This window comes from Daucus carota, chromosome 6 (genome assembly GCF_001625215.2).
Source record: "Daucus carota subsp. sativus chromosome 6, DH1 v3.0, whole genome shotgun sequence".
In the NCBI taxonomy this organism is placed as follows: Eukaryota; Viridiplantae; Streptophyta; class Magnoliopsida; order Apiales; family Apiaceae; genus Daucus; species Daucus carota.
The window spans coordinates 32,087,714-32,104,284 of record NC_030386.2 but is presented as its reverse complement, the minus strand read 5'-3'; the positions used below and the strand labels follow the sequence as shown (position 1 = coordinate 32,104,284).

The window sequence follows — 16,571 nt, the reverse complement described above, 5'->3', positions numbered from 1 at the left end:
AACCAAACTAGTTTATATACAAAAACAAATAAATTAATTTCTATCACATCATCTTTGTATTTGAATCTAGTGATGTTACAGTATGGTGCATGCAAATTCCTCTGTGCAGTCTTATTTGATTGTATTTCAGTATTTTAATTAGTTTTGTTAAGTAATGTTTGTCTAAATCATGCTAGCTTTTTTTGTGTACATGTTAGCTATGTTATAGTAGTGTTGATAACATTGAGCTATTAAAGTAATTTTTTGTGAACATCAAGCTCTCTGATATTAGTGCATCGACATATTTAATCATTTATAAATATTTTATGACTTTGATTTCCTGACTCATTATGATCATAATATGTAAAATGAGATTGATATAGAAAATGTAAATAAGAGATATGCGAAGTATACTTGATTTTGAAAAGATGATTTTGTATTGAAAATTGAAGTGAAAAATTAATTTGAAACAATTTTTTTTCTTAAAAGTCAGACACATTTATAGTTTCCGTGATGAAAATGGCCAGAGTGAGTAATTATGTGTGAATTTAAAGTGTTGATTTTGAGAGAAACACTTATTTTTAGAGATAATTTATATAATTTTCCTGAATAAAAATTTATTTTTTACTAAATAACGAATATAAAATATTTTTTAATATTTTATATCTAACAATTATATATTTTTAAAAAAGAGATTTTCTAAATAAACCGTGACCAAACAAGCATAGAATTTACTTTGTATCACTTACAGTTTTTAAATATAATAATTTTAATGCGAGTTAATTATATATTTCGTACGAGTGCAAACAAGAACAATATTACTTACCATTTAAAATATAATTTCTATACAAGTTAATTATATATCTTATATCTTACACGAGTGCAGTAAGAATTTATTATTATTATTTTTTTGGACAGAAGTGCAGTAAGAATAATTTGATTGTTTATAAATTATAATAACGTTATTTATGTCGAAAATCTAAACACGCGGGCGACACTCTTCCACTTAAATAGTTTGTCGATTGATATATTGAAACTAGCATTAGTGCACGTGCCTGACATGAAGCTCATATTATTTTCGTCGTACACAAATATGATCGATAGAAACATGCTCGTTAGAAGTGTTATACGAAGAGGAAGATAATATATACAATGCAACAAAAAAATATTACTAATTTAGAAAATTATATATAGTTATTCTCTTGGAGATACTCTGGGACTTCATGCATGCACTTTTTTATAAACTTTCCTAAAACTCTAAAATAGCATTTTCTTTACTACGAGGATCGATCAGTGGGCAGCGCAATGTCAAGCTCCTGATCTCACTTCTCATTTTCTAATAAATCTAATGCCTTGGAAGCTGAAGCTTGGGAGTGACTGAACTGCACTTTCTATATATATACCTGTCATGTATGTGCAGGAAATCATGTTAGTATAATGGTGACACTACATTTAAAAAACAAAAAGAATAATCCGAGAAAGAAAACTCACTTTAGTTTACATAATGAATGCGTGATCGTGAGGTCCCAGTCCTACTGCTGGCTATGTTTATGCTAGATTTTCTTTCCTGTGCAACTACAAACAAGGAACAATACAAGACATCGATTACCTGGTAAGCATCAGGTCCTAATGTACATAACCTTAGGACTGGCAAACCCACTGTTAGCCCCTAACAACTGCTATATCAGACATTACTATGTGTTCATAAATATATTACAGAGCATTCTTTTTTATGATAATCAGCGCGTAAGATTAATAATCTTACACGTAAAAGAAGACTAAATTATACCCATTCCGACCACATTTTATTAGAGATTAAAAAGTCCAACCCCTGAGCAAAACAAGCATGAGATTGGACTAAGAGCACTAAGGACACAAGGATTTTGCCAGCATTGCAATAAAGGTACTAACTCGAAAAACTTTCAATGAAGCTACTCCAATTTCAAACCGTATGACCTAATTGAGCAAACACAATGCATTTCAGAACACCACACGAGCACATAAAACAACTGCACACATATATTTAGCAAACCTAAATCACAAAGAAGAGCGTCGATGCATTACCAGTCTCTCTACATTTTCGCTGCCTGTACACATAAACACACACTCAATCCGCCAACATTGCCAACAAATACCCAGAAACAGCCAGCATGAACACAAAAGGGTAATCATCTGACCTCGACTTGTCAAAAAACTCATTCGACCACGAAGAAACTGCAGAAAAGCAATGCCCAGGATCACTCCTGCAAACTGAGTACCAAGCAAAATAAAACATTCATTCCACTTCAGAAGATAAGGGGAAGTCCCAGCTATAGAAGTAAGACTGAACACAATAATCAAAGACTATATTTTGACAAGCACTAATGATCTGGACTGACTTGACCCGTAACTCGGTCGAGTACCTGCGCTCCGAGTTAAATATATTAGTTGGATGATAACTCCCTTTTGAGCCTAACTCCAAAAAGCTCGACATAACTTGAGTCAAAATTGGGACAACTTGATCACTTCTTTTAAATAATCTAATTCAGTCAGTCATGAACTAACTAATTAATCAAGTGAGGTCTAGTTTCCATAAGTCAATGACCGAGTCTCTGGTCTGTTTACAATCAGAAAATATATCATGCTGAACTTTCGGCCACGACTAAATTTATACCTGGAAATGTTATAGAACTAAATACATATATAAATACTTCTATATCCAACTTGTGATCCAACCAGTGGACAAAGTTTACAAGGTACCAAATAATATATTTAAATATAAGAGGATCTGATAGATATAATTGGACATGTGTCATATTGCTACTTTGAGGATGGCTATCATGAAAAAAAAGAAAATACTAATCAGGAGGTTAGTCATCTGACGTAGAATTTTAAGAGGGGTTGATACTTGATGGCATAATGGTTCAGCATCTTTTCTCATAATTAAAGTATAAAACGAAAGACGTATCTAACCTTCTCCGACACCTTCAAGAAAGAGCTTGCACATTTCAGAATAGGCTCGCATACATTCGTAGGAAACATTAAATGCCCAAATCTTGCAGCGGTATAAGCCATATCTCTTGCCATCTCAATCTGGAACAACCTAGACATCAACAGTAAATCAGAACATACATAAATATCCGTCGAATACATAATCATAGGGTATTTATCCTTGAAACTGACAACAGAAAGAATTAACTGAAATATCACATAAGATGATGACTATAAAATCGGCAGGATGAAATATCTTCATTGGCTCACAGATACACATTTTAGGCAGTACCACAGTAATTTGGATTCAGTGTAATAAATAAAGGGCATGTTTGTTTGGAGAAATTATAATTCCCGCATTGTTACTCTATTTATATCAATCGTATATGATTATAATCCCATGAATTCTTATCCCAATCATTGTTTCAGCCCACTTTTATGGGATTATAATCCTTTTGAGAGAAGGTATTATAAATCCGTGGAAACATATCAAAAAAAGTAATTACAATGCAATCCCATGGGATTATAATCCCTTAAATTATCTTTTAAAAATATCGTAGTTATCCCAGGATCATAATCCTTTCGAACAAACATGGCCAAAGAGATATCTAAAATAAAGAGGAAGCTCTAGTGTAATGGATAATTGACATTGTTGCCCTGTAAGAAAAATTTGTCTTGCCCAAAGCTTACTAGAACATACTTGACTATACCTAATTTTTTTATTTTATCAGGGCACTGATAATCAACCACTATATGTTAATCAAGGTCCTCTGTGTAATAGTATAGTCATGTTTCTTTTTTCTAATTTTATAAAACATAAGATAATTGCTCTTGAGACAAGACAGATGCAGTATTTAGAACAGAAATGGACACAATCACAAGAGATATAATCGCAGAGAACTATGCATATATGCTTTTGCATATTTACACATATATTGCAGAACAAATACAAAGGAACGCAATAAGACAGCAAGAATCATAGAAAACACAAGGAGCGACAATATATGAATTGGCGTCTACGAATGACCTGTAAGGCAGCATCGGGTCCTTGCGTCCACCAACTTGCACAAGCATCAAATTGTTGTATCATAACATCTTGATATTTACCCTATACTCATATCAATATTACGGTTGCTATGAGATGTTATAGAAACTAATTGGAAACCCCAAAAGGAAGAAATAAAGAACAGGCATAGTATTTGAACCAAAAAATAATTTGTTCCCGAGGAGGGACAAAAAGCACGGCTATTCAACCTGTACAACATGCATACCTTGTGAACTGAAAAGTTCTCATCACAACGACAATCTGTTATTATTACAATCTCTTCAGGTACAAGTTTGTGCGGAGTGAATAGCCACCAAAAAAATTCAACTGCTTTCTTTGGCATATCATGTAATCTCTGCATTCTTTCAGAATACGACGACAGCATTACTTCCTTTAGGGAACCAAAAACGCTGTAGGATTCGTCATACCATGCCATTAGGTTGTCTGACATATCTGCTGGAATTGATGAAAGGACAAGAACAGGGACCCTTGAAAGTGACAAAAAATGACTATCATCAGATCCTGAAATTTTGTATACAAGAAGGAAGAATATAAATTAATTTGGCAATGTCCAATTAATATAATAAAAAAGCACAAATCAAGGCAGAGAATTACAAATAAAAATGTATGGAGGCATAGAGCAGATCTTTTATACAATCTTTACTAAGGCCTCGTTTGTTTATCAGTATTTAGAGTTACACAGTAACTCAAAGTTCCTGGTAAGTAGGTTACAGGGACCAGGTTCCCAGGATTATTAAAAACACGCGTTTGGTTTATCATGGGTGGTTATAAATTATATTGTTATTCTTTTTTCAAAATATCTAACCAAATATTTAAGAAAATCATTTTCTTAAGGATAATAATATTTTTATTAAGACAAATATATATAAGAAAGCAGTTACAACCTATTATAATATGTTAAATAAAAAAATTAAAAACAAATAAATTTAAAATTTCTATTTATAACATTTAATATTTATTATAAAATAGTGTAAAATTAAAGATATTATTATATTAAAATATCATATATAAAAATTAGAAATATAAATATCTATAACAATTATTCGAAACTATATTGCTAGCGTAAAAATATTTTAAAGATATATAAAATTTAAACATAAACCAGTATAAAAATAATAAAATTTCATATAAACTATATTTTTTTAAATATATAAAAATTTACTTTAACGAATTAGTAATAACAAAACAAGCAAAACAATTTCCAGAATTATATTTAACAGAATAAAATTTATAAAATTAATCATTAAAAAGAATTAAAGATAACTTAAAACCACATCGACTAATCCTAAAATATATAATAAAATAAATTGAAAGTGTTTAGCACTATGTAACTCCAAAAAACCACGAACAACCTATGTAACTAAGTTACGGTGTTTTGCGGTAACCTTAAACACACAGGAAGTATAAGTTCCCGGGTACTCTTTGAAAATCGTAAAACCAAACGATGTAACTAATCCATCTTCCAAGGAACTCACGGTTACATAGCTGGGTTACAGTCAACCAAACGAGGCCTAAGTAAATATGTATATGCAGAAAAAGAACATAGCAAATCTAATATTTTATATCTAATTAATCAGAAATGAATACTAAGACTTTCAACCATATTATATGAAATCGACAAAGATTACCTGTTTCGCAGATAAGATAACAGTGGCACGTCATTTACAAGACCTTGATCTTCAAGAACTACACAACATCATCGTAACCTCGAAGCTTTAAACTCTCATAAGCTGAAATGGTTGATGGAATGCCACCTAAACAGCCATCCCCGACAAGGAGTGTAGGTAACCATAATGGCCTGTATAAACATGTCATTTTATTAATATTAAAATGAAAAAAATTCATCTTCTACTAGAGTAATTCGATATGCACTTAGTTGTAGGAGTGTGATTAGTATATAATTAAAATCATCAAACAAATCAATTATTTCACGAGGCGAGCACACCTCGCAAATATTTCCCAGAATTACTCTATTGCATGTTACAACTCAATCCAATTTTATAATCATGCCATGTAAATTAAACAACCAAATTTCTTTCATGTAAACATGTAACAGGATTATGGGATACCTACAAGTCTAATATAATATCACTGCTTTTAGGGTTTTAAAAAATTAATTCATTTCAGTATATAAACATGAAAAGCATAACAGCCGATACTAAATTGACGAGACACAAAGATTACCCTAAAGGCAGTCTCATTCTCCCGTATCCGCAAACAATGAACAGCAAGATAAGTAGCATCTTGTTCCCTAGCCTACTCCCGAATTAGCACACCTTGCTTATGCGTGGGAAGCTTTTTACACAACCAAGCCAGCTTCGATCTCCTCCACTGTTCAGGAAGTTCCTCCAATTCCATAACTTCAACCAACAAAGACCCCGAACTCGAACCCCGCTTGTTCATCTAAGCCAAACCGATTCCCGAATCAAAATTGAGCATATCCTTGTCACCAGAGTTGGGAAAATCCCATATTTCATCCACTTGAGCATTGCAGTCAATGTGTTCGACAGAAGTCCTAGATGAAGAAAATGAGGAAAGAGTGCGGGAATTGCATGGCTTGGTAAGTGTTTGGTGGGGTTGATTGAAGGATAGTGATGGAGGAGAGGATGAGACGGCGACGGAAATCACTAATTTGCTCAGAGATCACTAAAGGTGAAGGGTTTCCGTGGTACTGAACGGATATAGGATGAGAGTGAAGATGCAGGAGATGTCTGTGGGTTGTATATGGGTAATATAGCTGTGCAGGTTTGGTAAATAGGCTTGGAACAACCGAACCAAAGAATTAATTTGCTCAGGTAATGTTTGGCTAATCATTATAAGCCAACTTATGAGTTTATAAGTTATAAGCACTTATTTTGTATCGTTTATATAAAAAGTCAAGAAGCACTTAAAAGAAATTAGGATTACTAGCTTTTGTTTCAGGACTTTTGCTTATTTGCCAAACAGTTTAATCACTTATAAGTCTTAACTTGCTTCTAACTTCTACCTCATTTTTTTTATTTTAAATAAAAAACACTTATTTTAAGCTCACCCAAACAGCCCTATTATGAAAAGAATTCGTTTTCTTCAGGTAAATGCTTGCCCACCGGGATATCGACTGCTCACCACAGCCATCAAGCACCAGGACCCACTTCAAAGTACAAGAATTGTAGGCCGGGGTCAAAGAAATAATTACAAAAACTTGCCAAACTATCAATTTTTTCTCAAATAACTTTTTTCATAATAAAATTTACGATGTTTATAAAAAAATGGAAGATAATAAAAAGTAGGGAAGGGAATAATTAGGAAGCGTGCCCCATCAGGTTCCGACAACCGACACGGAGGAATCATCAAAACCAAAACCAAGACATATTACAAAGGAAACGAATAAATCCAACTAGTGGAAATGAGTTGCCATTAGTAACTGCTTTAGTGCTTTATCACCTTTATTATTAACTTTGTTTATTAGTTTACAAATTTTTATTCTCTTTCTTGTGTGCTTATAATAAATAGAGACATGGTAACTGCTGTTTGTTGGTCTGTAGATTTGATTAATTAGCTGCACAAACAAACAAGTGAGTAGCAGCTGGAAATCTTGGAAAACAGAAGTAGGGGTATCTGCAATAGTGACTGGGGGTAATATTTACACACGCAGATTTTACAATGGGATCATCATCGGGACAAGGTGGTGGGAGTAACTACGATCTGTCGTTTAAGATCTTGCTCATCGGAGATTCTGCCGTCGGCAAAAGCAGCCTTCTTCTCACTTTCATTTCCAATTCTGTTGATCAAGACATCTCTCCTACCATTGGTATGCTCCCTCTCTCTCTCTCTCTCTCTCTCTCTCTCTCTCTCTCTCCCCCCCCCCCCCCCCCTCTCCCCCCCCCCCTCTCTCCCCCCTCTGTGTTATGTGTGCCTTTTTTTTTATATCTGCTTTTATGTTTATCGGTTTTCTGTGTTTTTCTTGGTTAGTAGAATAAAGAATGGTGTCTCGATATCATACTTATATATATTTTTTAATTAATTTATGTTTTGTTTTTCACAAATTAACTTAATATGTGCATCGTTGTTATATATAGCTTGGCAGCCTTGAAACAAGCTTAATTTTCACATCATGCTTATATGTTAATATTAACATATATATGAGTTGATATTACACATTTTGCACTTATTTTTCAAGGCCAAAATTCTCATTTATTAACAAGCATCAAATTCAGCCAAGGTTATTATAGTTATAACTTGAGAAAAGAGTTTCTTACATGCTCAACTCATCCAGAGGTAAGTAATCTGGCTGCTGAATAATCTGATTGCATCTTGCCAATTCTACGAACTTGACAACATGAAAGGATTTGAAACTAGGGCATAGAAGCTATGCATTTTTGATGATTAGATCTGTAGGAGGCTAGGAACCCTTCTCAATTTCCGATCTATAATTGCTTTTACACGTGCATCACACTCTAACTCAATATCCACATAGTTAAGCCTGCTAGCCACCACCCCGCCAAATTGCACAGGCATAGCGTTTACTAACTCATCCTTCCATCTAGCATTATATCTCCTCAACCCCACGGCCAACAACTCACCCTTCTCTGACTGTGCTACCATATGCATGGGCCAATAATACCACCTTCCAGCACAGCAGTGTCAACATCTATACTCACCTTGTCTCCATTGCTAGACCTCTGTTACTTCTTTTTAAAGTGTTGGGTATTTATTAGACTTCCAGCATTTATTTTGTAGCTATTTTTGTGTGCCTTGTCACTCGGATTACTTAGCTTTGATGCTTAACAAAAGCCATACCAGATTATCAGCTTCACAATTCTGTTCTGCATAGTCTGTCAATTACCTTTTTTTCCAGTATTCGTGATGACCTGCATTTTTAAACACCATCACTCTGTTTTAGCACTAGAGACTCACGGTTGATTTCTTCTCAAGTATGGTTAGTATACTTTTTCGTAACACGATGTCTTTCAGCATATATAGCCGAGTAACTACTAGAACATTTGTTTTAGTAGTTGTGTCTTTTGCCTAACAGCAGGGTTGATAATGACAGAATTACTTCTTCCTATTTGCTATAAGCTCTTGCTTACACATCTGCAACTTAACAATACCTGCTGCAGGGCACAGCTCTAAATGTGATCTACTATATCTAAAAATAATACAACTTCAGGTTCACATGTGGCAAATGCCCAAACTTATGTTGCGATAAACCTCACTCACATGGAGGAGAACTGTTTCTCTTATAGGAGGGCACTTGGGATCCCCTTTGTCAACCTGCTGAAGACATCTATTTGGTAGTTATACGCTTAGTCTAGCTTTAAAGAATAAATTGGGAGGGAATGGAACCAAAGTTGTACTTTTGTGTGAGAAAATATCTATTTATTATTTAGCAAAAAAATAAAAGAAGAAAAGATCTATTTATTTTTTTACTTCATTCCACTCTGAACGATTTCAACTGGAGTTCGAACCCACTAATTGGAAAATGAATGCTACATTGTCTTTCCAACTTAATTTCTTTACAAACCCCATCATATAAATAATTGCACTTTTTCATTTATCCTATTCAACCCTGTCTCCCCTTTTGACTACCTTCACTTTTTCCATTCTACTTCATTCTCATTCCATTCCTTCGGCTTTGACGGCGCATTAGTTTTTTATAGCTTAAGCTGACACACTGCGAGTGTGCGGCAGTATTATAATTCACTCATTTCATTTTTCACCTCCCGCGTGGTTGTCTAGTCAGACTTGCTGCGAACAGTGTTAACTACTGGTCTTACATTACTGCCCTTGCTAGCCTGCATACATAAAACCCAACAGTTTCACATGTAAATTTCTTCAGCAATCTAATGTCTTACTAGCAAATGGTGTTAATGCATTGACTGTGCCCTTTTTTAATTCTTTGGTATTTTTATAACATTAATGTGTTATTAGAGAAAACTTGTTTGCTTAATTTGTCTTGTTACAGGCTGCTTCATTACTGATTTTAATTTCATGGTAATCATGTCCAGGTGTAGATTTTAAAATCAAACAGCTTATGGTTGGTGGGAAAAAGTTGAAGCTAACAATTTGGGACACAGGTATCAATTCACCTTTCTAATTTGAATGTATCTATTCGATACATATTGATCATCATAGACGAGTGTCTTCAGTTTTAGGAAGGGAAAAAAGTGTCCTTTTTTATTTATAGTCTATGACTGGATGAAAATGTCATGTTATATCTGCCCCCACGTACAGTGGAATCTGCCATGAAAACCAAACAAGATGTTTGTTTTTGTGAACTCTCAACCCTTTCTATTCTAGAAGTTTGTCATGTATTATGTTCAAATGGCCAACATGCGCTCAATGGAAATTAATCAAGGAAACAAATTGTCTGAGGGAAGTATGTATACTCCTTATAAACATTGTTGGATAATAGGTTCCTGACAATTGTTACTTTGGCAGCTGGACAAGAGAGGTTCAGGACATTGACAAGCTCCTACTATAGAGGTGCCCAGGGAATAATTCTTGGTAAGCTACTTTCTTAAGGCAATTATCAAGCAGAAGTGTGCATCAACATACTTTCGTAAAATATTGCATACAAACATTCTGTCAAGTCTATACACAATATATAAACAATTAAAACTTAATGATGTCCTTGCTTGCAGCTACATGCTCTAACTAAAGTATACCGGCAACTATTTTAGACTGAAATTTTTATATTAACCTCTTCATTGCAAGCTCATATAAAATTCTTTGAGTTCTATATTATTTTACCAAATATTGATCTGGTCTTTAAAATTTCGTATGTGTGTGTGTGTCTGTGTGTGTGTGAGAGAGAGCACCCTTGCTGGAAGCCTGGAACATCCTCAGTGACGAGCCTAACCTTGTATAGGCAAAAGTGCATCTAAATGTAATGTAGTATTGCAAAGTTTGTAATATCTCTGCATGCACAAGGCGTCTGGTTTTCTGTGAACTACTTATATATTTACTGGCTGTAACATGTAAGGCACAGCTTCACCAGTTTAATGTACATAAATCTTCATTTTTGATTTTATAACTTTGGACTAGAGTGCCAAATAAATAAATAAACTAAACTTTGGACTGCAGTGCTTTAGACTCATGTTCATCATTAGCTAAAATTTATCTTTATACATTTTGTAGTTTATGATGTTACAAGGAGAGACACCTTTACTAACTTATCAGATGTATGGGCAAAAGAAGTGGACCTCTACTCCACAAATCAGAATTGTGTCAAGATGCTTGTCGGAAACAAAGTGGATATAGTAAGTATTCCTATTAATTCTATGTCGTACTAATATATGGGGGTAGTTAGTATTCCTAATAATTATATGTCATACTAATATATGGGGCTTCTAACAAAGCTTTTTGTTAGGATAACTCTACTCTTGAGTCAAATTTCTTTAAATATGCCACATTCAAGTTTTCTTTTAAGTTCTATGTAAGCCAGAAAAAAGGTTATGTGCTGCTGCGTGCTGTATAGTTATTCTGCTTTTTATTAATATATAAGAACTAGGACAGAAGAAAATGTCCTCAAATCTGACTCATGATGAATATCGTCGTTTTCAGGAATCAGAAAGGGTTGTAAGTAGGGAAGAAGGGATTGCTCTGGCAAAAGAACATGGATGCTTATTTCTTGAATGTAGTGCTAGAACTCGAGAAAACGTGGAGCAATGCTTTGAAGAGCTTGCACTAAAGGTCAGAACCATACATTTTATGCTTTATACTCTGTACCATGGAATTTTTGTTGTATATTTATGACATACATATAGCTAGAACACAGTAGATAACCTTAAAAAACGACAAAATCTTGGCTGTTATGGTATCTGAATAACGAGTAACTGTCAGATTTTTCTGGTACCAAACAGCGAAATTATATCTAATTGTCATATGCAACATTTGCAGAACGCAATGTCGTATTCATAGCTTTTTTAAAGTTACCTGCCACGGGGATTATAGAGTCCATTCTTGTTTTATTTTCAGAAAGAAATTATGTTTTACTGCAGATAATGGAGGTTCCAAGCCTTTCAGAAGAAGGGTCAAGTGTAGTTAAGAGAAACATACTAAAACAGAAGCCAGAATACCAGACACAAAGCGGTGGTTGTTGCTCTTAAGATGCTTGAGGATTCCAACTTGTTACAGAATGTGTGAGAGATGATGATATTAAGAATCTATCTGGTTCATGTAAATGATGACTTCTTTAATCCTTTTTTCTTTTCTATCTTACTGATGTGTTTGATTTAAATGATGAAATCGCTAGTTTGTTTGAAGTTGTTATCCATCGAATTTCGGCTTCTATCAATTTGTACCTAACTTTCAAAAGGAAAAGAATTGCCTGAACTATCAAGTTATCAGTATCATTTGTGCTTTAAGCTATTATTAAAATATGCTTCTATTAGTGTCCTGTCTATATGACGGCCATGCCATCAGTTCTTTGGCAGAAATTATATGCTTATACGTAAATAAATATAAATTTACAACTAATCTATGAATTTGACAAAAAAACACACAACTAAGTACACAGAGAAACATAACAATAAAATTTATTAGTAACAATCAGTCTAAACAGGAAAATTAAGATATTTGTAGAAACTTATAACGATGTAAAGTCCCAAAAGAACAAAGATTGTGCCTACACGAGGTTCTACTGCCCTAGCAGCAGCCAGCTACCACAATGCATTCAATATATATAAACTTTTGTTTAAGTTTTGAGTACGGAGTACAACAGCTGTAAGCGAAAAAGACGATGGGCCTCCCAGCTTGACTGGGAGAACCAGCAACAATGATGCTATAGATGAAGAGTCGAGGATGATGCATTCAGACTTGTGCATTTTCTCATGCTTAAGTACCACAACATGCTGATTTTTGGGTGGCTGCAGTCTGATCCTTGCCTGGATCAGGTTTATTGATTTTGATGGTTTGAGGCTGACATGATAAGATGCCAAATCAATTAGCAAGTATAATATAGTAATCTACATCAGATAACATTTCCAATATACAAAGAATAAGGTGTTATAAGGAACCTCTGCTTTGGTCTCGCTCTCTGCTAATCTTTGCTTTATGTCTCTAGCAATGGAAAAGAAAACTTGCTCCACATTCAAATTTGTCTTTGCACTCTGTTCAGTGGAATATTAAAGAGTAAGCTAATGTGGGAAGAAGAAGAACAAAAAACAAGGTAGACATAATTACTGATTGCACTATTATGGGGATATTGTACTTTCTCCATGCCATGGTATATATAACTACTAAATAAGAAATATATTCCCTCGATCTATACGCTAGTTTCATAATTCATACATTTTTTCTGATGTTTATCCTCTGTGATAATTAAATTCTACAAAGATGCCAATTTTAAACTCTTGTATTTCAGTGGACTTATCGAGATACAAATGGCATAGAGTATAACTATACTTCTAGATAAACAGTTGTAATCCATACGATCGGTGGGTCGAAACCTTAACATAATGGAATGAAGGGAGCAGTCAATAAACCTTCCCTACGATGGAGATCAAGGTAATATCTGTTAATTTTCAGGCACCAAATCATAGGTAAGAGTGGTCGACCGTTCCAGTCTCGGAACCCCAATATGCTCAATTATTTGATTTTGACACCGTGGTTATGACTATGCTTATACTCATAGGCTATACTGATTCACTCCTTTATCTCAAGATTAGCTTTCGAGTGAGGGGGAGTGTACAAAAAGAAAAGAATCCAGTGACTTTCTCTAGCACCTTAAGGTTTCGGGAGAGTTGATGAAAGACAATAATATATGCACATGGACCATGAAAGTCCCATAAAACTACTCATGTATCTATAGCTTGCATCTAAAATTGTCGAATTGACATGTATATAGAGGGGTGTGAAACTTAAACTGATTTCTACAATAGTCAGAACTTTCTTGTACTAGATGTGGGAGGCGCAAAAGATGATCTCAATGTCTCACATGTGCATCTAATAATTATATGTAGAACTTCTAGGTAGGACTTTGCTGTAAAAAAGGGAACAGAAACTTACTGTCTCAAAAAATTTGATTCCATATTCATCAGCTAGTGCCTGTCCACGAGATGTCGGCACAGCCTGCCACACATATTTTCTAGTCAGTACTTAATATAGGTGAATCTAATCTATAACTATTTCTGCGCTGTTTACCCTTTTGCTCTCGTCCATGTCAGCTTTATTGCCAATCAGTATCTTGTTCACATTATCAGAGGCATGCTGCTCTATATTCCGAATCCAGTTCCTGATGTCTTGTACATGTAAAACCGATGGACATGATAAGTTTTGTATAACATTGTTTATATCATAATTATTATGTTTCTCGTAGAAATGAAGGGTAACATAGAGAATGATGGAGAATAAGGAAATGGGTATACTGTTAAAGGACGACTCATCGGTGACATCATAAACCAAGAGTATGCCCATTGCACCCCTATAATAAGCTGCATCAGAAAAATAAGCATGTCAGAACATCAAAGTGATGAAAGAAGTTCTAAATAAGATGATATGTTAATAATCTGTCAAGGGATAAGCATGTGTTTTCATAAAACATAACCAAAATGCAATTCACAACATCAGCAACAATTTCTAGAAATCCAGATTTGTTTGGGTTTAGTAAATTGCCTTGTAAAAAATCCAGGTTTCATCTTGAATATTTGTTACTGTAGTTACTATAGTCTATAAACAATGCATCCAAATATAATTTTACTTGCCCTATACTCATCCAAATATGAGTCATGGGGTCATGTGAACGTACTTTGTTGATTTTGCAAGATTATACTCAAGTACTTAATAGCCGTGATGAAAGTCAGCAAAACTTAGTTATACTCTAATATAATAATCTTCTCAAGTTACATAACACACATCAGTGCAATGTGTAGAGAGAAAATGACAAGCAGATCGTGAAGTCTAGTCAACTAAACACCACACTGAGTTGCAGTAACTTCCAAAAAAAATTCTTGATTTTATCATATAACATAAGGTAGAATTTTAGTAAAGAATACCAGTTGTGATCGTCCGAAATCGTTCTTGACCAGCAGTGTCCCATATTTGTAGTTTGATGCGCTTTCCATCAAGCTCAATAGTCCGAATTTTAAAATCAATTCTAAATGCACATAGTTACTTTAGTATAATGCAGATTTTATAGGTTAGAAACAGTAATAAGAACAGTGATCAATTTACTCACCCAATTGTGGTGATAAAACTTGTTGTGAATGAATCATCAGAGAAACGGAGTAACAGGCAACTCTTTCCGACACCTGCATAAGAAATGTATGGTCTGTTTAATCAAAAAGAGAAGAGTGTGCAAAAGCGGTCACTACACTTCGTTTGGTGTAAGAGACAAATGAACAAAATAGTTAATAACACAACTGTAAACCTTATTAAGTAGAATGATGTTTCAATATATTATGGTGTTTTTGTGAATCCTACTCTGCAGGAGGGAGGGCAAAGCAAGGAGAGAAAAGAAATCGCCCAAATTCAATTCATAATTTGTTCCTTTTACAACACGTGCACACACATACACACTCTTTGGAGAACTAATAATCAAAGCTAACACGAGAAAGTAGGTATTAATGCCCAGATACCACGAGTAGCACCAAAGTTACCCGCAACACGACAATCCAGAAAGACGACCCACAGCAAGACATCATATATGCATTTCCGACACGTGTACTACGTAAAATGAGAAAATATACATTTTCAACACCCGGATGTCAGAGATAAGCACACCATAAGCTTTGCATATCAACTAAAGGTTCCAAAAGATACGCATTTCAAATACCTATTATGACATAAATCACGACATGAAATTTTCCACAAGCTTTTGTGAAATTTTCCCAGAAAGGGCCAGAACCCCCCAAACATAATCATCAAACAAACCAATTAAAAGTCTTTCAATTCATATACTGTGATTATGCAATCAAAACAAAACAAGTCACGCAACAAAAGAAAATTCTCAAGAAAACCGAAACTTGGTCAACACCAAATTCAATCACCCACAAGATTAAACACAGACTTTGGTACAGATTTATGTATAACAAGCTAACACTACGAATTCAATCATACAATTATAATAAAAAGGGGTGGTTTGACTAAACGTACTAGTAATAACTAAATTCAGATGCTTTAGAGAATCAATCATGAAGCAAAGCAAACAAGTACAATTGTGATTACAGATATATAGATACAGACGTGTAAGTAATAGTTAAATTTGGTAGAAGAGCATACCACTATCGCCGATGAGTAGAAGCTTGACGAGCAAGTCGTAATCTGCCCGAGCTCTCACCGGAGGAGCTGCCATGTTCTACAAGGTCCGACCCGAATCCGATCCGGAAAGAATAATCCGACTGAGCAACCGACAATCTAATCGGAGAGATTTATGAGACAGAGTAGTATATATTGCTGGTCAAACAAACAAAATAGCTAGCTAGCGACCAGGTGGAAATATAGTAGAAAATATATAAACGCGAGGGCCTAGGACTATTAAATACGCTTGAGAGCTAAATTAGTTTCTTTTTTTTTTATCAAAATGAGAGAATCTCCGATCAGACTATTTAACTAAAATCAAAAATAAAAATTACTC

General features: G+C 34.4%; 3 protein-coding genes across 5 annotated transcripts; 1 reads left to right on the top strand and 2 right to left on the bottom strand.

The window, feature by feature from the left end:
- Window positions 1–1,127: 1,127 nt before the first annotated feature.
- On the bottom strand, window positions 1,128–6,894 carry LOC108224756 (bifunctional dethiobiotin synthetase/7,8-diamino-pelargonic acid aminotransferase, mitochondrial-like). 3 transcript variants are annotated; one of them, XM_017399478.2, is made up of 9 exons: window positions 6,200–6,894; window positions 5,644–5,813; window positions 4,221–4,516; window positions 3,977–4,057; window positions 2,932–3,051; window positions 2,157–2,229; window positions 2,044–2,066; window positions 1,471–1,554; window positions 1,128–1,382 (listed from the first exon to the last, which is right to left on the bottom strand). In XM_017399478.2, the coding sequence occupies exons 2-8, from the start codon at window positions 5,675–5,677 to the stop codon at window positions 1,528–1,530; spliced, it is 654 nt and encodes a 217-aa protein (XP_017254967.1). In that variant the 5' UTR covers window positions 5,678–5,813; window positions 6,200–6,894; the 3' UTR covers window positions 1,128–1,382; window positions 1,471–1,527. The 3 variants fall into 3 exon arrangements, with proteins under 3 accessions (XP_017254967.1, XP_017254968.1, XP_017254966.1); XM_017399479.2 differs by having other exon boundaries at window positions 2,044–2,229; window positions 4,221–4,482; window positions 6,200–6,889; XM_017399477.2 differs by having other exon boundaries at window positions 2,044–2,229; window positions 6,200–6,887.
- A 447-nt stretch (window positions 6,895–7,341) lies between these two features.
- On the top strand, window positions 7,342–12,348 carry LOC108224745 (ras-related protein RABC2a). The gene is made up of 6 exons (XM_017399462.2): window positions 7,342–7,805; window positions 10,003–10,071; window positions 10,436–10,501; window positions 11,135–11,256; window positions 11,561–11,689; window positions 11,998–12,348. The coding sequence occupies exons 1-6, from the start codon at window positions 7,658–7,660 to the stop codon at window positions 12,103–12,105; spliced, it is 642 nt and encodes a 213-aa protein (XP_017254951.1). The 5' UTR covers window positions 7,342–7,657; the 3' UTR covers window positions 12,106–12,348.
- Window positions 12,349–12,508: 160 nt separating this feature from the next.
- Window positions 12,509–16,505, bottom strand: LOC108224324 (ras-related protein RABE1a). Its single transcript, XM_017398883.2, has 8 exons — window positions 16,217–16,505; window positions 15,174–15,246; window positions 14,992–15,092; window positions 14,365–14,430; window positions 14,141–14,238; window positions 14,006–14,068; window positions 13,015–13,107; window positions 12,509–12,916 (listed from the first exon to the last, which is right to left on the bottom strand). Exons 1-8 carry the CDS (start codon window positions 16,287–16,289, stop codon window positions 12,833–12,835), a joined length of 651 nt encoding a protein of 216 aa, XP_017254372.1. The 5' UTR covers window positions 16,290–16,505; the 3' UTR covers window positions 12,509–12,832.
- Between the last annotated feature and the right edge of the window lie 66 nt (window positions 16,506–16,571).